This window comes from Micromesistius poutassou, assembly GCF_964030765.1.
Source record: "Micromesistius poutassou genome assembly, chromosome: 20".
Lineage (NCBI taxonomy): Eukaryota > Metazoa > Chordata > Actinopteri > Gadiformes > Gadidae > Micromesistius > Micromesistius poutassou.
The window spans coordinates 13,787,514-13,808,463 of NC_140290.1; the positions used below are offsets into that span (position 1 = coordinate 13,787,514).

The 20,950-nt window shown below is 44.3% G+C and overlaps 1 protein-coding gene across 2 annotated transcripts in view; it reads left to right on the forward strand.

The window, feature by feature from the left end:
* trioa (trio Rho guanine nucleotide exchange factor a) overlaps positions 1-20,950 on the forward strand; it is a 78,130-nt gene that overhangs the window by 3,953 nt on the left and 53,227 nt on the right. For both annotated transcript variants that reach the window (XM_084484495.1, XM_084484496.1), the window contains exons 2-5: positions 7,364-7,414; positions 16,243-16,317; positions 18,241-18,355; positions 20,627-20,819. In XM_084484495.1, the coding sequence (XP_084340621.1) occupies positions 7,364-7,414; positions 16,243-16,317; positions 18,241-18,355; positions 20,627-20,819 (434 nt within the window). The remainder of the gene's footprint in view (positions 1-7,363; positions 7,415-16,242; positions 16,318-18,240; positions 18,356-20,626; positions 20,820-20,950) is intronic.

The window sequence follows — 20,950 nt, forward strand, 5'->3', positions numbered from 1 at the left end:
GCCACCCACAGCATGATGCTTCTGTGGGCCAGAGGGGATTGGAAAATGAGGAGTTATTGAATATTCTTTCCAGATTTGACTTCCTGTTTAGTGCTGTCAAGATTTGACTTCCTCTTTTGTGTTGTCCTGCACTGGGGAAGAAGGAGATGGATTAGCTAGCCTAATGTCTACTAGGATCAGTTCAAGAGAAAGCACTGAACCTGCTGATAATCTGTTTGTTAGACTTTTATTGTAGTGACTATCTCTAGACTGATAAATGATCTCTAGACTGAATAAAGTCCATTATCTTACTGGGCTAAATTATGCATAGAGAGTAGGGATGTCAAGAGTTAACCGTTAATCGGCTAACCACAGAGAATATTTCTGACCGGTTACGAATGTAGGTCTATAGGTCAGTATGCATACACGTTGCATGTACACAGCTTTGCTATCTAGCAGCACTGTGCTGCTTTAACTTTCACTTTCAATTTTGATGATGGATGTTCCTGGAGGATGGTCATTATAGTAAAACTTGTTGAATACGGTGGAAGTCCACCTCACGGGCCACTAAACATTGGTAAAGAAACCTGTTTTAGTTTAAACAAAAATTAAACCTGAGGAGACTATAATAACAATGTAAGCATTACAGAAAATGACAAATACTTTGTCATTTTGTCAAAATTGGTAATAAACAAATTAATGCAAATAATGAGTCAATTAGTCTACTGAGGGGTCAGCCCTTGTAAAATCCATGATATGTTGTGTCCCTCTAACATATTATGAATTCACTGATGCCCTCAGTTATTAGATTTCATTTTTGTGGCACCTGATTACAATTACACACACAGTCACCCCCCTATTTGTGTTGGTTGTCTCAGGCTCTCTCCTCGTTTTATTTGGACTGGACTTGGGTGGTACCATGGGAAGCATTTTAAATGTGAAATACTCATTTTCAATGGGCTCCTAATAAGCGTTTCTTCTCTCAGGCCAGATTCTTCCGGAGAATTGTGAAACCATGCCTTGTTTATTCACTAGAGAATGAATGACAGCGGACGGCAGCCAAGATGGTTTAAAGAAGGCACACAACGGCCCTCGGTTTGAAATCATGGTCTCATTCTCATACAGCACTTTTTCATTTTATTAAATCAATTTGTGTGTGTGTGTGTGTGTGTGTGTGTGTGTGTGTGTGTGTGTGTGTGTGTGTGTGTGTGTGTGTGTGTGTGTGTGTGTGTGTGTGTGTGTGTTGGCTTCATGGCTTGCATACAAATGTGACGCCCAGTTATGCAACATTAGTTGCATAAAATTATTATTGAGAAAACAATGGTGACGCCACCAATATAATCTCTGTGCTTGCATATGATGCCAGGGCTGCATGCTAACTTCTTTAGGTGGTAGCAAGCTAATGATTTGACTATCACAAATACACATTTAGTAGCACAGTTGAGCCGTTAAATACATTTTGGGCAACAATTTGAACTGGTTCCTTACAAAATGTATACATTTAAGAAATAAGATGTTAGTTTGGCCTTGAATGTCTGGATGAGGAAAGCGAATTCATAGACATGCAAATAATAATAATGAAATAAATAATGTCAAAAGAGGGACAGTCAATAGGCTACTAAAAACAGTCCATCTATCAAACAGTGGTTGGTGTCTTTGGAGACACAGAGCTCCGTTCTGTCAAAGTGCGCACGCTATTCACATGATCATTGATAAAAATAATGAAGAAGTATATCCGTATATCCTCAACATTGTGTATAAATCTGGCAGGGCAAGGCTATATGTTTATCTCTACCGTCAGCCCAATCTTTATATTGTTCTGATATAAATCGAAACACTTGTATGATGAGTTTCTAATTAATGCAAATACTCTCCTTAGTTAGTTTTTGACTGCAGCGTGTCTTTGCCCCCAACGTAACTTTGCCAGTAGTAAGCAGTACGAAGGACGCTTCTCTTTTAAGACTGTTCAGAGTGTTCAGTGCATTTGCCAGCCATGAAATTTGACCATTTGTCAGATTGTCAGAAGGAAATATCCTGCAACAAATAGATATCAGCCAGACAACTCCTCGAGGGACACTTGGTTGGACACGATAACAAACGACCGGATCAAACGAAACAAGTTTTATTTCTTTGTAGCAAGCCCTTCCATAATGAGTATTACCCCAAAGGATCACATTGCAGCCAGTTTTTGCGGATAGCATCTGCATCGTTCTTGCTCAACACTGGTCCAATTCCAAAAAGGGTTCAGAACTTAAATGACGTCTCTTTCTTTGGAAACAGGCCTGTTAAAGGCTTTATGGTCAACACTGTGTGGTGATCCAGGCCCTTCTTATGAGTACTCAACAAAAGGCCTATGGAGGACCAACAGGGACTTAATAAATGAATGAATGAATAAATGTCAAGTATGTTGACATTTGACAGCCATGAAATTTTACCATTTGTCAGGTGGTTTGTCATGGTGGTTTGTTTCCTCTGAACCTGTTCTTAGGAGTAACAACCACCATGCATTCAGACACACACACCCAGTTCTCCCCGGGGTTTTTCTGCCTCTGTCTTTTTTTTCCGCACAAGCGGCTGTCCCACTTCTGTCTACCGCACATCTCTTGTGTCTCATCCGGTCATTCCTCCGCCGCACTCCCGACTAATTAGATGTGAGCTCTGCAGAAAATATTGTGTGTCCGCCGCCATCGCCTTGCCTCCCACGCTGGAGAGAGGGACGAGAACAAGTGGAAGGGGAGCAGAAAGAGAGTGGGGAGAGTGGAGGGGAGAAAGATGGAGCAGAAAGAGAAGGCAGGAGGTAAGGTTGAAGGGGGGGGTGGGGATTGGATGTCGGATGTGTGTCGGTGTGTACAGACAGTGTGAGCGCATGTCGGCTGCTCTTTTATGAGTCTTTCTCGCCGGGGCATAAAGTCGATTCCTGAATGAGGCGATTTTTTTATTGGGCCCTTAGGGAGCAAAGTTTGCGGAGCACAGGTAGGAGGATAGGGTGAACCGAGTTAGTGAAACAAAAGCCAAGAGAACTCAAGTGGACTTCTGGGGAAGACTGGGCACAGAAAGTTGTGCCTGAATCCGAAATGACAAGCACTTGAATGGGCCACCGGAGTTGGCATTGTCATTGATTAGGGTTGGCACGACAACATGAGAGAGAGAGAGAGAGAGAAAGAGAGAGAGAGCTAGGACGAGTCCCGAAAGACTGTTCTTTTCCCCAGTGAGTCTCTCCGTGGATTTCAGAATCTGCCAACTCACGGTGTCCCCCCCCCCCCATCTCTATTGCTCTCGCTGGATGTATGGTTTGGGGGAATTATATTCTCAACCAATTCCACATTTTCTCAAACAAAGTACTATTGAGTACTACTTACTAATACCATCAGAGTAAAAAAAAAAAAACACGCCCCCCTCTAGGAAAGAGGAAGCGTGTCATCTCCATAGTTACGGCCCTTGCCAACTTTGTGATACTTTTTTAGTACTGTTGTTGTGTATGAGCCTTATAATGAGTGTTGTATAGGAATTCTGCCACACACCGCAGCGATATACTATATTATTCAATAAATAGATGCTCTGAAAAGAGCATCTATTTAGTTTCTGAAAAGATCAACTTTCTGTTTCTGAAAAGATCAACTTTCTATCGGACGCCGCTGTCAACTGCTGCCCAGACAGAGCTCGACACGTCCACATATACTGCGACACCGGTGCAGGGCCTTATTTTAGTAGCGGTGGTAAAATGGCGAGTACATGAGCACAGTATCGGGCCCCAGTCTGAGTACTGTTATCGGTGCATCCCTTTATGGAACGGATCCCTACAGAGAAATACAACTCTTTCCTTACCTTTCACTTTATCCTGGGCCGTTATTGGTTATTGTTATTGGGTCCAACCAAGTCTTGCTAGAGTTCAGTTGTTTTGTTGGACTACAGAAGGCGTAGTTTAGTGTTATCTAAAAGATTTGGGTGATGGACAGTTGAGATTGTAATGACAATAAGGAAATATCCTGCAACAAATAGATATCGGAGCCAGACAACTCCTTGAGGGACACTTGGTTGGGCACCATAACAATCAACCAGATCAAACGAAAGGTAAAGTTTTATTTCTTTGTAGCAATCCGTTCCATAATGAGTATTACCCCAAAGGATCACATTGCAGCCAGTTTCAGCATCGTTCTTGCTCAACACTGGTCCAATTCCAAAAAGGGGTGAAAATGTGAACGTGATCAGGATGCCTGGTCCCCAGGTTAGATATGATTCAAGAAAAATGCCAAGGCAATCCGTTGGCTGTTAGTGAGTGAAATGCTCTGTTAAGATATTCAAGTTTAGATTTAAGATCGCTCCTGGATAATTTCTGACCAACCACGGCATTATTCCCCTATATAGCTTCTTAGAACTGAATCAAAGGCCCACAGTTTGAATCACTTTTGTCGAAAAGGCAACTGGTAACAAAGCCAATGCAATCGATCTATGCACTTTAATGTTGATCAACCAATAGGAATGAGTTGCCTGATCCATCCCTCTTCTGCATTGTTTTTCTACATTTTGACATTTGCCAGCTTAGCTTTAGTGATGGCCCTTTGGGTAATAAATAAATAAATAGTAAATTAATCATTAATCATATTGAATGAATTAACAAGACGATAAATAGATAAACCGCTAACTTTGAAAATAAATATAATTTGTAATTACTTTTGACATTAACTCCGTTAGTTGCCTATTAATGAGCATTTTTTTTACACATTTATTATTCATTGATTCATATCTGACGATCCATAGCAGCTTGTAACTTCTCACATTTCAGGAAGTGACGTCTTAACCACACAATAGGCGTGTTGAAACAAGAACGGGGTCTTTGCTCAATGACTGTTGAGCGCAGGCCACCATGTGACGACCACTGTATGAGTCAAGCGATGAGAGTGTTTGCCGAGAAACCTCTCTGCTAGTGTCAGGGCAGGGTCAGGCGCCCGGGTGGGGGGATGATGGTGATTCAGGTACAGTAAAGCCAGTGTCAAACAGCCCGGGGTAGGAGGTAGGCCGGCTGGAGTCTCTGAACGTTGGTGTGTTGTTGTTTATCTTCATACAAACGGCTCTAGGCTGACATACACTGGTCCCTGGTGGTGTTTTTCCATTGGTACTTTTTGCACACCTCTTTAAGCGTGATGCCCGGTTGTAATGGGAATGAAAAACCTCGAATGCACCGAATCGAACCGCAACACGCTGGGCCAGTATAGTGTAGTGGGAAAACACCAGGTGGCCATTGGCTGACCAGTGAGGCGAAATAAACCTCCCTTTTGATTCTTATTAAATACAAGAAACCTATTCTATTCCTCATAAGGTTATCAAAATAGGAGTAAATAAAGATGTTAAGTCTCAACAATGCTAAGTACTGTGTGTTGCTGAACCCTAACCCTAACCCTTCTCTCTGTACACGCATAACTTTGCCTTCTGAGCGCTTATTGGTGGTCGTGGATTTGAATTCTGGCGCCACGTAAATGGCGCTCACTGTTTATGTTCTGATGAGCTGTGGGCTCTCCCTCGCTCAATGCTGCTTATACTGGAGCTCTCTCTCCCCCTTAATGCTGCTTATACTGGAGCTCTCTCTCTCTCGCGTAACGCTGCTGATACTAGGGCTCTCTCTCTCGCTCAACGCTGCTTATACTGGAGCTCTCTCTCCCCCTTAACACTGCTGATACTAGGGCTCTCTCGCCCCCTTAACGCTGGCGATACAAGGGCTCTCTCCCCCCCTTAACACTGCTGATACCCCCTTAACACTGCTGATACTGGAGCTCTCTCTCCCCCTTAACGGTGAGGATGCTGTGGCTCTGGCGCATTCCTAAGGCAACGCAAATATGTCAAGAATGGTGTTGTTTGGTCTTTCTCCCTTCACTGATCTTTCTTTTCTTTTTCTACACGTTTTCAAACGGCAAGGGCTGCCTGGCAGTGGTGCCCGTCCTCTCGCTACATCAAGGGAGGATGTTTTTGTTAAAGGCATTGGAATCCCATTAAGAACACACACATACACTCATGTTTGGTTTTGGCCTTTTAACTTTTCTTCTTTACCTCTCCCCTATTTGCTTGGAAGCTCTTTGATGACCTGTGTCCTAAGGCATGCTCCAGACACAGTGGTGCATCAGACACACACACACACACACACACACACGGAGCAAGGCCTATATAGGTTAAATGCTTGCAGTTGCTGCAAATGCCAATTCATCGTTGGCCATGAAGAATCTCAGAATTATCTTCTGTGTCCGGGTGGACATGCGCAACAGTCAATTTATGTGTCTTTGTCATTGATTTTGGACGGATGTGAAGTGATTGCTTTAGGATGGTTGCCTAGTTTTCCTTAAGTAGTCAAAGTCTTCTCCCAGCAACATACCCCGCCATCAGTGAGGTGATATCACAACAGGAAAAGGAAACGGGCTGCATGTGTCAGTGAATCAGCAGAATAATCAGCCAGTCTGCTTGCCTGACTCTGTCTGGCTGGCTGTTGTTCCCATCAGCAACACATGATGTGCTGTGGGTCAGAACACTTCCATCCCTCTTTTTCTCTTGCACAACACGCACACACGCATGCATGGGGCATGCATGGGAAAACGGCTCCTAAATAATCGCTATGTTTTGGACTGCGGAATAGTGGCACACTCATTCTGAACTTTTATTCGAAATCTCAATTCATGATGAGAGGCCCCGTTAGTATCTAGCAGTCAAGCCATTAGAGATCTGGGCTTAATTGGCCGTTCAGCATACCCCATGTTTGCGGAGATCCACGTCACGGCTCACAGGCACAACACAGAGCTTTTTTATACTTCTACCTTACGTGAACGTGCACACAAGGGGGCACTATAGTGTTCCCAAACACGGTGTGCATGACCTGACGTGGAAATCCGGAAACTGAATCATGAAATGTTGAAAAGCACATCTATGTGAAAAAGATGTGCAAAATCGTTGGTGGATTGCAACCAACTGTAAAACGCCCGGTCCGTGCTCGACCAATCAGGGTTGAATTGAGGCAGAACTTTGCAGAGAAGGCTGACGCGCCGTTAAAGTGCCAACTCAAAGAGATTCATGTAAATAATTGTCACTCTCTAACGTGGAAAGAGGAAACACAATGGTGATTGAGCCTATGGCTTGCTGATGAAAACCGTTTCATTTGCAGTATTATGAACTTGGTGTCGGTGGCAACACCGTTTGTATATCTGGGAAAAATTAGTTATTGCCAAATAAGTCATTTGGATGATGAAAAATGCAGCCAATAACGAAACGTAAATTAAAACGAAACACAGAAGTGTGATTGGGGTTCAATGTAACACCCCTTCTCCTTCGCGGCCCCTACCACTGTTGCCATTTCAATGAAGTATTTTTGTGCATAACTGACACTGTTATTGTTTTTGTTTTGCAGATGGTTCCCTCCCTAAAGAGCCAAAAGGAGATGTATCTAGCCACATAGCAGGTAATGTGTCTGTGTAGCTATCCAACACTCCCTACGTCAAAAGTTTACAAGCATTATAAATCCCATTGTGCAACACACACTCACAGAATACATTGGTTTCAGCTTCATTGTTCCCCAGTGAGAGCGACATAGACTGTAATCAGCTGTCACACACACACACACACACACACACACACACACACACACACACACACACACACACACACACACACACACACACACACACACACACACACACACACTGTTAATGGGACACACTGCTTTTCCCTCCCTCGCTTTTGTCTCCAAACCCCCTGTGTCCCTGTTCCCCTGCTCGGCCCATCTATCTTCTACACTGTGGTCACCTATTTTCGGGTCTCCATAGCAAAGCCGTTCTGGCGATGGCTAATTGAAAAAACCCGGCTCAGAGGCCTCTTTATCACTTCCATTCCGTCCTCTAACCACCACTAATTGACTTTGGTCTGGAGAAATTCCTGAATGAAAAGACTTCCCAAGAAGCCACCTCTGTTGGAGACATTGAGTTCATAAACCCTTCCTCACGGAGCTGCTAGTTGATTATAGTTTGGAGCGGTTGCAGGTACTATTTTGTGTTAGCGACTATATGCTTAGCGATCTGAAGCACATCCTTGCAACAGCTTGCTGACTGCTAATGTATGGTTGATGGCTGGAGGACTGATTGTAAACGCGTCAACATGAACCCGATGCTGTTGTTAGGGAACCATTGTTGTTCTCTTCTCCTGCTGCTCCCCAGTGATTACTTCCTTATTGTGTGTGTGTGTGTGTGTGTGTGTGTGTGTGTGTGTGTGTGTGTGTGTGTGTGTGTGTGTGTGTGTGTGTGTGTGTGTGTGTGTGTGTGTGAGTGAGTGCGCGGGTGTTTTTTAGGTGTGTGTCTTTCTGGGGCGGGGCTAGCCATCCCATCTGTTGATGGAGAGATGGCCCCGTGGTGAGCAAGATGGACCCAGGCTGAGGGACCCAAAGAGGGGAGGGTCTGTGCTGGTGTAGCACATAGGTCAGCAGTGTAGCTTTTTGAATGTAATGATAGTGCTTTTATTGACTTGCACTTTTAAAAAAACACTGAAACGGCAGGCTGTCATGGAATTGAGTTGCGCTCTGGACCGCTTGTGTGTCTGTGTGGGTTTTAAATTCGTATGGTGCTGGAGGTGGAGGAAGACTATTCCCCAGCAGAGCTAAGCAGGCTGATGGCTTAGGGGGACATGGGGTCTCTGGCATCAGTCAGAGGGTGAGGGAGAGTGAAGGGGAGAGGGGGACGGAGAGGAGTACAGACCGTTAGTGAGGGAGGGGACGCATGGGGCTGTAAATAATTACTATCAACAAGCTGGTTGATTAATTGGCAGGCAGTGAAGGATTGCGACGGTGCTGCAGGCTGTACAGGAAGACAAAATGAGGACGAGAGAGAGAGAGAGGGAAAGAGAGAAACGGAGAGAGAGATAATTGATGCCGAGTTAGCTATCCCGCCATCTTCGTTGCAAATGCTCCTGTCTCCGACACAAGGAGGCACCTGTATCTTGCGCACACACACACACGTGCGTACACGTGCACACGTGCACACGTGCACGCACACTCTCATACGCATCAGAGCCCAGTTTTTTGTATATCATCTAGTCTTTATCAGTCATCCATGTTTCGATAGCATTAGAGCAGATCTCTACAGTTTCCTTGGCTAGGGCGTATCTACAATTAAATATACATATTGTGGGCTATTCTGAGTTTAAATATAAATCTATCCATCGATCCCCTCCCATTCCACTGTAAATCCTATTTTGATATTAGCTTAGTTTGTTGTAAATCAGTATTAAGATGGTCTTCACTCCCTCCACCCAGCCTAGCTACGCTAGTTCTGAAAATTCTGGTTCCTGACGTTATATCCATGATCAGCTGGGCTGTTTCGGGGTGAGGCCCTAATTCTGCTTTCATTCCAAGTTCCACATCTCACCATTCAAACCATTTCCCTGTGTGGATCAATTAAGAGTACACAAACCAAGTAGACTGACCAGTGACCACACAAACAAAAGATAGATGTTGCATCTCTAAAGAAAATGCTTTGCCCAAGCAATGTTGTTTGGGGCGAGTTTCTAAAAATCCCTCTCAGATATTCAGAGAGAGCCTGAATGGACACCATTTGTTCCAACCATTTATATCCCAAATCGCTGCATTCCAGACACGCAGGGAATGTGTTCAAGTCCATAACTGCGCAGACCCAAGCTGAGCATCAAATTGTCACACAAGCACATTCATGCACACACACATACACACTATTGCAGCTGGTTCATGAGCAGGAGTGTCCAAGTCAGCTGCTGGTTTTAAACTATTATGAGATCTCTGCATATTGCTGACCTCCAGGTGTGTGTGTGTGTGTGTGTGTGTGTGTGTGTGTGTGTGTGTGTGTGTGTGTGTGGGTGTGTGGGTGTGGGTGTGGGTGGGTGGGTGGCCGGGAATGTTGTCCATACCAACAGACTGTTAACGTCTGTGACGATGATCCTTCACAACTGTTGCCTTCTCTCTCTTTTACTATCTATCTACTTCCCTTACGACCCTCCTTCGGTCTCCTTAGACCTATTGTCTGAGGATGTTCTCCTCTAGTGCTCTGGCAGCAGCAGCAGCAGCACTCCAGCTGTCTGCAGCATCACAAGGCCCAGTGTCATAGTTGCAGAGCCTTGTTACTCAAATCAAAGGCGCGACTGCCACACCAAAGTCCACACGGATGTCGTGGATCACTGATTTGTGAATAGACGAGCAGAGCTGCATAAGCAACCTCAGTTGCAATTTACGGTTAACCTAGCTGGAGTTTGGTTTCTAATAAACACTGAAAAGTTTGTTACCCGCCGATATTCTACAAAAACGATGTGTTCACCAGTAATTGTTTGAAAGAATAGTGTAGAAACTTCATGTTGCATAGATTGCGCAGACCTATTGAAAACGTCAGTCTTTAGACAAGACACGATCAGCTAAATCACAACTCTTCTCTATCTTGGGACCACAGTGGTGGAACGAGCTCCCTGCTGATGTCAGGACTGCAGAGTTGCTCACCAGCTTCCGCAAACGACTCAAAACCCACCTGTTCAGAGTTCACCTAGACTCTACATAGCCATTCAGTCCCTTATTTGTCTGTTGCACTATTCTTTGTTGTACGTCCTGGCACTTGATGAACGCACTTAATGCAGGTTGTATTCATTCACTGTACTTAATTGTGTAGCATGTACCTAATTGTGTTGTGTATGCATGTTGTGTAGCATGTACTTAGTTGTGTAGCATCTGCACTAGCTAGCTATCACTAATGTATACGGGGAATGGGGTTAGCCTGGCGATTGTTAGTACTTGCACTTGGTTCTATGAACGTCTTTACTGTACCGAGAGCGATATATTGTTTCACTTCTTATGACAAATGTGCCTATTGTAAGTCGCTTTGGATAAAAGTGTCTGCTAAATGCCCTAAATGTAAATGTAAATGACACTCCGGTTTTTTTGAAACTTTGCATCGTCTTGCTAATTAAGTCTACAAAGCTTGTCTAATACCCTCTCCCATCTACCAAATAAGTAGATGAATATGATGAATATGAAACTTGCAGAGAAAGATGGATGGAATTGGAGTGTGTATGCTTAATGTATAAAGCCTGTCTTAGTCCCACTGGGTCTCTTATTCCTAACGGGGCTAAGGCATTTGATAACACACACTCACCCACACACATTCACACGCACACACGCAGACCCAACTGTTTAGATCCACCAAAGATATGTGTGTTTCTGCTGTGTCCTACCGTCCCTCACCACCGCAATCTTTGTGAAATGCGGCATTAGCAATGAGCTGCATATCGGCAGCCAATTGTTGTAAGGTACTATCACCAACTGCCATCTTAACGCCAGTTGCTCTTAAACTGCTTCATGCTGTCAGCACATGCTGGCAACACGATGAATCCACCCATTTAGGACTACAACCCATACCCTGAAACACCCCTGTCTCACTCCCTCTCCCATCTTCTGCCAAAACTCGCCGAGGAGGTAGTGGCACACGGCCATCTGGCTCAACTGACCCATACCTGCGCTTCACTTTGTTTAATGCAGGCAGTACCCCAGTTTACGGGCAAACGGGTCACAAGGTGTCATTGTGGCAGTGGGAGTTGTGGGGAGGGCCGCGTATAGCAGTAACTTTAGGATGGACTGGTGTTTTAGGCCCAGTCCACACGGGTGAAAACAATCTTTTTCCCCTCTGTTTTCCTTGGCAGCGTTTCAGGAATTTCTCCGTAAATGTGGACTCGTTGCAAAAACGCTTCAAGTTGTAGAAACGCTGTAGTACATATTCAAGGCCTATATGTGGCGCTGGTTCTCTACCAAAAAAAGAAGACGACGAGGTGGAGCATGCCCATCAAGCCTGCGTGCTGTATACAAACATACAGTCGAGGAGGAGAAAGCCGTTGTTAAACCTTGTAGATTGATTGATTCAAATACTTTTGAATGGACAGTTAGTAATTCAATTTACCATGGGGCTGTATTTGAAGCTACAAAAATAATACAAATCAAACAAAACAAATTAGACAGAAATCTAACGTTGCCACCTGGTGGGGTGGCGATGACGTCATCGTTTGCGTATCTGGCGTCCACACGAATCCTAACACAAACGCAGGGGGCCGTGTTTCTCTTTTTCAGCCTGGGAATTGGTTTAAAAAAAAGTGTCTTTGCAGGCACCGAAAACGCAGAGTCCATCTGGACAGTCGGCCCAAACGTAGACTTCTGCGTTTTTACACAAAAATCTTTTCCGTGTGGACGGGGCCTTATTTGGCCAGATCAGTGTCCCAGAAGGCCGAGGCGTTAGTGGGAATGCAGACCTCTGATCCCCCCCGCCGCCCCCAACCATACTGGCTTGTGAAGTAAGATGTTGAAATGGACTATAGTCGGTTGAGTTGTAGAGTCAAGTTTCAGTTGACCAAGATTGAAGGTTGACTACAGCCCTAATATATCATTATTAATATCAAGCGTATATGAAATCAAACAGTGGCCTGTGTCCTTTCTGTCTGATTCCACACGGTATTCACGTCCGATAAAGACAAAACTTGCTTTGATAAAGAGAATGTATAAGAGATGTGCATATGCATATGTATGAAAGTAAAGTACATTGTATGATGGGACAGCTACTGTTGACACATTTTGCATTTTTACTTTATTTAGATCATCTTTAATGGATTGAAATTCTGACATTGTATATCCTTCGAGACTAAGGGGCTAGAATATGCTCTACTTTGAAAATAAACTAATTGGATTGTGCTACTGCCATTACACAGAGGGGTTATCAAGCACTAAGGAAATGTCTTGAAAGCAAAGCACAACACAGCAAATTGCACACAGAAGACAAAGCATTGTATAACTTTTACATCTGGCCATAGGCCAAGGTCTTTCCTTTGAGAAGCCAAGCAATGCTGAGGTTTCACTTATTTATCACCCCCGTCCTCCCAATGCAATGCTGCGCTATTATACACACACTATTGTTCTCAATGTCGATTCAAACATTGAAAACCACAGCTACAAAATGTCTTTCTCTCAAAAAGATTTGAATCGTCAAAGATTCAAGGTCTTTGTTTCTTAAAGTGGTACAATGTAGCAGTGAGTGTCGGGATTCCCACTCGAAAAACCATCACAGTTGAGAGGAAAAGGGTCCAAGCTGCTACTAAGCGTGTATGTATATGGCTAAGATATAACTACAGAACAACTTAAGAGTACTTTACAGACAGCCTTACTTATTAAGGTAAGGGCAATGTTAAAGGCAGAGTAACAGAGTAGTTTGAATACTGGGAGTGGGGTAAAAAAGCCGCTCTGAAATTACCAAGTTTATTATCTCAGGATTTTGAGAGAGGCACCTCTCTCAGACACCTTGTCCACCTCATATTGATACCTTATCCTCTTATTGTCGGTTAACGGTTAATGGGTTAATTATTAACATCACATGTGTGTGTGGGGGGATGTGTGTGTGTGTCTAAGTAATAAATGTGTCAGTCCTGTTGATACAGTGAAGGTACTGTAAACTTACAGTACAGAATTCACAAATATCTACAAGGCACTCACTGTGAACCCCCACCCCCCCCTCCCCCTTAACGTACCAGCATTGGCCGTTACCTTAAGTCTGGAATTCAATTCGACCAGTAACTAGGAGGCCAACCTCGCACGGGTAGAATTTGCGCAAACCTCGTCATTCGTGCCGCGTCATCCAAGCCATTCGACCCGCAAACTGAATCTATTTGCGTCTTTGCACTCCCTCTGTATGTATTAAGGCCTTGTTTTCCTGTTTCTTTTCTATCGAAGAAAACCAATTTGAGCAAAATTTTACATTTTTATACGTTTTAAGTGTTTCTACAGTGGTCGGTCTACTACACAGTGTTGATTTGAAAAACTTGACAGATACTTTTTGCAGTGTACCGCCAGTGGTAGTGGCCGTGACTCGGCCCGCTCTCACAGATCCCAGCAACAAGCCAGCAATGTGATTGGCTGAAAAACAAATGTGAAGCGAAAGAAAATGAAACACCCAGTTCACCCAGATTGGATGTGGTCAGCTGTCAGACTTTAGATATGAACCTAAAGTCTGATATGTAAGACTAGGGTTTCGCTGACCTTTGATTATCATGCAGCTGGATGGCAGCCAGCCAAGCAGGCAGCCAGGCAGTGGCTCTCTTCAGGCCTGCAGGCCTGGGTTTGACACTGCACTGGTTTTACTGGTCCGCTGCCGCAGGTGGAGAAGCAGAGAGGGCATGGAAGGAGTTGGTGTGTGACCCACTCTCAGATTTGGGAATTTGCATGATGGTAATATTATTTAAAGGGATTAACTCTGTACAACTGACTTTTACAGTTGACTCATTATGTAACCGCTACTTGTATGTGTGGTTGTGTGTGTGTGTGGTTGTGTCTGTGTGCGTGTGTGTGTGAGAGCTACACATAGTGTTCTCAAACAAGTCGGCGTCGGCCCCAACAGGAAATGAGGAGAACCATGACATCATCTGCTCATTTGCTGCCTGTGTATTTCATCTCTAATGGACGCATTGTCCAGCTTGGGCCAGAGAACACTCTTGATTGATTTTGTGTGTGTGCGCTTTAAGTGTGTTCCGATGTACGTGAGCGATTACGACGACAGCAGAAAATGGTCCCTGAAAGAGATGTTGTGAACAGCGTGAGAGAGGGAGAGTGATGCAGATGTACACCAATAGAAGATGCTACATTTGTTTGTATCAAAACAGAAAGCTCTAGCTCACGGTATTGAACTCCCCCATGGTTAGAAAGATCAGTAGCCACGCTTAAAATGTCCCCCGTTTTTTGTAGCCTGAGCCACATTGAGATGCACAAACAAAATGGACCTGAGAAATTGTGTCTGGGAAAAGTTGGGAGACGGTAGAGAGAAGTGATGTTTGTATTTATGTTGTTTATTTGATGTGTGGTATAAACTATCTTGTGGTGATAATTATTGATATTTCCCTGTGCTCCTTGCAGTTTTGATGAATTACGTGACCAACAAAGGTTTGAGAGATTATGAGTTCAAGAGATTATTCTTCCTGTAATATGGTCATTCAAATTACCAAATTAAGTTCAAATAATATAGCTAGATATAATATAGCTGTCCCGTAGTCCATGATGATTAGTTGATAACCTCATTGCTCAGACTATGACTAATTGACAATATTTTCAATGTAAACCTCCAAATGTAGCTCTAGAAAAATCAAGAAGTAGTATATCTTTGGTTTTGAATTTCACTGTTCACAAAGAGAAGAGTGAAATCGCAAAAATAACTCTGGAGAAGCTGGAATCGTGTAGACACACTCGCGCACGTACATACACACAAAAAATGCACACACACAGGTAAAACAGAGACAAAGGTATAACACACACACACACACACACCGGCAAAACACGCATGAAAACACACGTGCAACATATACATACACCAGTGCAAAACACAAATATAAGACAATCATTTCAAGATATGTATAAATACTATAGCTATCGACTATAAGTAGTCACATCCTTATGTGTGGAGTAGTGGTAATAGTCAAGGACAGCGCAGGGAGGACACCACCAAAGCCTGTAAACAAATATGATGGAAGTACCAGAGAAAGAAGAGGTAGAGGGAACCCAAGTACTAGAGGTACCATTAGTGTGTGTGTGTGTGTGTGTGATCATCCCACAATCAAATATAACACATTCAAATGTCATTCCATAAACCCGGCCATAACGTCTGTCCTCGTAGCAATGTCTACAAGGTAACATTTGTCCCTTTTCCAAATAGTCAAAGGGCATTTGCCAGCCCTACCCATCTCTTATTTCCACCAAGGCCACAGAGGAGTGAATTCCATCCATGTGTCAATGGGGACTTCATTCTAATGGTTGGGTTATTTTGGCTCAGCCTTAATGGTTTCCTTTTCTTTACCCCATTTAACCTTGTGGAGTTACAGGAAAAAAGCGTCTTTGTGTTCGACTTCCCATGAATGAAGTTAGGCTTTGACCAGAGTAATACCGTTAGTTTTTGACCGTTGTGCTCTCTCTCTCTCTCTCTCTCTCTCTCGCTCTCGCTCTCGCTCTCGCCTTGGGCGGAAGGAGCAGTCTAGTCAAGCTGTCATTCAAAACCAAGGGGAATGTTTGTGTGCGTGAGAACAGAATTTCATGCACTAGCAGAGTTTTGGAAATAAGCTGTGTTCATGTTGCCAGCAAATGAGACCAAGTCTACGACCGAGGTCCTATTATTCTCAGAGCGGGAGCATGTAATGAAAGATTGGAGTTTGAATACTGCTGTTTTATTGTTTGTCTGATCATGTGGTTTATCCTTTCTCTCCATCCAGCTTTCAAGCGCAATGAGGAGATGCGAGCTATGGAGGTGCTGCCCATCCTCAAAGAGAAGGTTGCCTTTCTGTCAGGTGAGTGTCTGTGTGCATCAGCAGTATTCTGCAACAAAATGTCAAGAACCAGAACCGTCAGAACCATAACCCGCTCTGAATAGTTTCCCAGGGCACACAGCTTCTCTAATGTGAAATTTGACCTACTTCCACCATTGGGCAACGATTAGTTGAAATTTCAGGGCCAAACTTTGATTATCATTAAACTGGTTAAGCACAAAATTACATAGGCACAATAGTGGGTGACAGAACGCAATAAAAGGAAAAAAAAACATGGCCAACTATTTCAAATACTGAACAGAGATTTTGAAAAAAACTTTTACAATTTGGGCTCAGCACTAGAAAACAGTTCAGGACACAAACACAGTCTCTCACACACACATGACACACACTGCTGCTTATAGACTGATTACCTTTTTTTATGTTTCACTCTTTCTTGGCTGCATGTCTGACAAAGCAACTCACTCACCAAATCACAAGCCAAGCAAACTATAATTCATTGGATAATTTATACAATGAAAAAACATGCTGTGTGTACGTGTGTGTGTGTGTGTGTGTGTGCGTGCGTGCGTGTACAACCCAGTCTAACTCGGCCAAGGACGAGGGGCAAAACACAATGAATAGTCCTGTCTGACAGGCAGGACGTCGTTGCCATGGAGATGACTTGCAGTCAGAGCCTGCATAGCTATGGCAGTACCTGCTACAGCAATATGCTTAAGCATGTTTTTTTTTTTTTTTAATTCTGAAATGGGGGTGGGGAGGACTGAAAAAATACGGTGTATATTGATTGCTTAGCTTATTAGGGATACCGGCCAAAACATGGAGGCCCACGTCCAACCTGCAAACACTCATTTGAGGGGATGCCTTCGTTAGTTCGGTTCACAACTGCTCTGGCGTGGCACTAGGAGATCCCACTGCCACACACCCAGTCAGCGGTCTAGTTAACACTAGGGCACACTGTTATTAACCTTTAGCACGCTGTTTGACCTAGGGGAGGGGCTGACACGGATGTACATTTGGCAGGACACAGTGCTAAAACTAGACCTGGGTGATATGGCTGAAAGACATAGTCACAATATAACTTGATCATATTGATTGATATTGATTGATCTAATGATGACCTAAAAAGACTAGGACTTACCATGCTGGATTTAAACACTTCTGGTTAACACTTAATCTGACCTTCCACTGTTCTTCATTGATAAATACTCCAATGTCGACACAACGATGAAAAACACTCAAATATTGTAAATAAGAATGGAACCGTGTTTGTGTAACAAACCCAGCTACTAGGCCTAGCTCAAACCATAATGTTTTTATTGTTCAATGGTGGTTTAGGCTGACATCCAGGCTCTCCAGTATGCACAGTCCATGCTGCTGTCTAGTTGGTTTGAGGTAGAGATGCACCAATAGATTGGCCAGTGACCAGAATCTGCCTGTTTTCAGCTGATGGCCATACCAGTGACAGGTCCAACAGTCTCCAATATCAAATTTTATCTGCATACGTCGCACGTTGGAACTCAAATCACTTGATTAACACATTGATTATTCAATCAGTGTTGGCCCTTCAGTGCCATATACCCCCCCCCCCCCCCTTTTCCTGATCCTGTGTTTCGTCTTCTAGTGAAGTGTTCTTTTGTGAACTTGTGTCTTCGATATTTACTAGATTCTTTGATATTATTCCGTCTTAAGTTAGTCCATGAACCTACTGGTTCTCGCATTTATCCTTTTGCAGTACACTCACAATCGGGATTTTATTTGTACAACAAAATTGTCTGTCCAGCAACCAGTGGTGCACTTCAAACCTCCTAACCTCATTTGGATATTGTTTTAAATCCTATGAAATCCTAAGAAAAAAAAATGGGAATGGGCCTGGAATATTGGCATGGCTGCATGGTTGGTGTGAGAACATTCCTTCAACCTGTCTTGTTTCCCCCCCCCCAGGTGGCAGAGACAGGCGGGGAGGTCCCGTCTTAACATTTCCATCACGCAGCAACCACGACAGAATACGACAGGAAGACCTGCGCAAGCTCATAGCCTACCTGGCCGGAATCCCTAGGTAGGCTGTGTGTGTGTGTGTGTGTGTGTGTGTGTGTGTGTGTGTGTGTGTGTGTGTGTGTGTGTGTGTGTGTGTGTGTGTGTGTGTGTGTGTGTGTGTGTGTGTGTGTGTGTGTGTGTGTGTGTGCGTGTGTGGTAATTTGAAGGATGAGCGGATGTGAGCCGAACGGCCAAAGCTGAGATTTGTAAGCAGATGTGGGAGAGGGAGGGAGAGAGAGAGGGAGAGACAGGTAGATGGGTGTTTGAGAAAGAGAGAGAAGAGAAAAAAAAATACCAGATCACTCAATCACCATCCATCTCTATACAGATATCTCTGTACATCTCTCTATTAATCGTAAAAGAAACAGTGCGGCAGCATTAGCCAGGAACAATAGCAGTGGATTAAACAGAATTAAAGATACAATGGACGAGTGGTCCGTATAAACGTGTCGCACTCGAGACGGGAGAGAGGGCTAATGAGAGCACGCAATACGCTATTCCACAGAGGGAACGAGGACGGAGAGAGAGAGAGAGAGCGCGAGATGGGCAGAAAGAAGGATTACAACCGCCAGAGTGGGGCGAGAGTGCGCATGTGCTCGTTCAATTGTGGGTGTGGGTGTAGGGCGAGAGAGAGAGAGAGAGAGAGTGAGAGTGAGCGCGAGAGGGAGGGAGAGTGAGGAGTATGAAAGCAAAATAAAGTGTCGCAGTAGCGAAGGCATTGCGGCGGATGTTGTGACGGACCAGTAGCTGAGAGTAGCAGGGAGATCCTCACCTCCTCAGGTAGCCTTCTCTCCCTTCTTCAACCATGCCCGTGTGCCGTCACGCTCTTTCTCCATCCCTTTTCCATCGCTCGCTCCGATCTGTTGACATCCGTCATGTCTGTCATGGAGGGATAATCTCCTCTTCTCTCATCCCGTCATCTCTCTCCATCCCTCGCACTCGTCTTGTATTTATAGATTTATTTCGATGATGCCTCGTTTATCCTCTTTTGATTTCTCTGGTCTCTCCGTCTCCGTCTCTACCACACACCCCTCCTTCCCCGCTCTGATTTATTGCGTGTCATGTTTGTTTGTTTGTTTTCCTTTTATTTTCTGCTCTGCCCGTATTTGCATCTTGAGTATTTATCGTTGTGGCTCTCGGTTGTAAACAAATGTAGCCTTTGTTTCGCTCCCCTGCCAGCCATTTGGTTTAGGGTTAGGATTACTCCATATGTCCAATTCTATTTTGGGAATAAGCACCAAACAAAAAACACGTCTAGTGTGTGTGGCGTGTGTGTGTGCGCGCGCATGCGTGTGTGTATAGCTGCTTTGGTTGTTGTTTGATTGTTATTGAAGATTTTTCACGTTTCAGTCCATTTATTTAATGTTCTGCATTGGGAAGTAAATGCATGATGGATTTAGTGGAGGTAGGCGAACCCATGATGCTGAACCTGATGAGCTGCTCTTCACTGTGTGATGGATTGCAGCGAGTGTGGGCGCATACGTATCTCCAGTGTGTGGGTGGTGCGTGGTCGGTACTCTGCGAGTTCCACGCAGTATAGAGAAATGCGTCACATCATTTGTTTTGATCCCCCCTCCCTCCTTCCTTCGTTTGTGTTCAGTATTCCTTTGATCTGTTTTCTAGATCTTGTTCACTCTCTGTCTCGATCCATCTCTTATTTTCCCCATCCTCTCCATCTATCACCATCACCACATTCCCATCAGCGTCAATTAATTAATAACAATTTAGCAGCTTGGAGCCAAAGCAAGCTCACAGAAAGAGCTAATTCAGCTGGCAGGCTGAGAGTGAACCCCCAAAGACAGCTGGTGGAGCTGGACCCCACACACTCACCAGGGGGTAAAGCAGTACTTATAGGTCAGGACTCCTTCCCCTAACCCCCTTCAGGAAGGAGATATAGGGTACCTGCTGCAAACGAGAAACATGTAGAAATATGTTTTAATCAATCCTCCAAAACTCCATCCTCCATCCTTTTAGTAGATATGTGACAGCTGCTGTCTTTACTATGTCTACTTAAAATGTGTATTAATTGCTCACATAAGCTCTTCATCCCATCCTTTTATTACTACAGGTCCACTCATTAATTCATTGTCTTCATCTCACGTGTATTCTAATCCACGGCAGAGGAAGTCTTGAGGTCTGTGAAGCTTTGTCGTTCCCAAGTGTACGTCTGTCTGTGAAGCCAAAGCTAAAGTCTAATCACGTGCCTCTCTCCTGGTCTCCCTCCCCGTTTTTGTGTGTCTGAATTACAAAATGCGTTTGCTACAGCCCTCTCTTTCCCCCCCTGTGCCCCCAGCGAGGATGTGGCCCGACATGGCTTCACGGTCATCGTGGACATGCGCGGCTCCAAGTGGGACAGCATCAAGCCTGTTCTGAAGATCCTGCAGGAGTCGTTCCCCTCCTGCATCCACGTGGCCCTCATCATCAAGCCCGACAACTTCTGGCAGAAGCACCGCACCAACTTCGGCAGCTCCAAGTTCGAGTTCGAGGTGAGCGTTGCTCTTTCTACGTCCCTCTAAGTGGTGTTTGCGCTGTGATGGCTTTTCTTTTTGGTAACATGGACGATGGCGTTTTTTTTTTTGTTTTTGTTCCCGGTAAAAGTTAACACTGCTTATAAGGG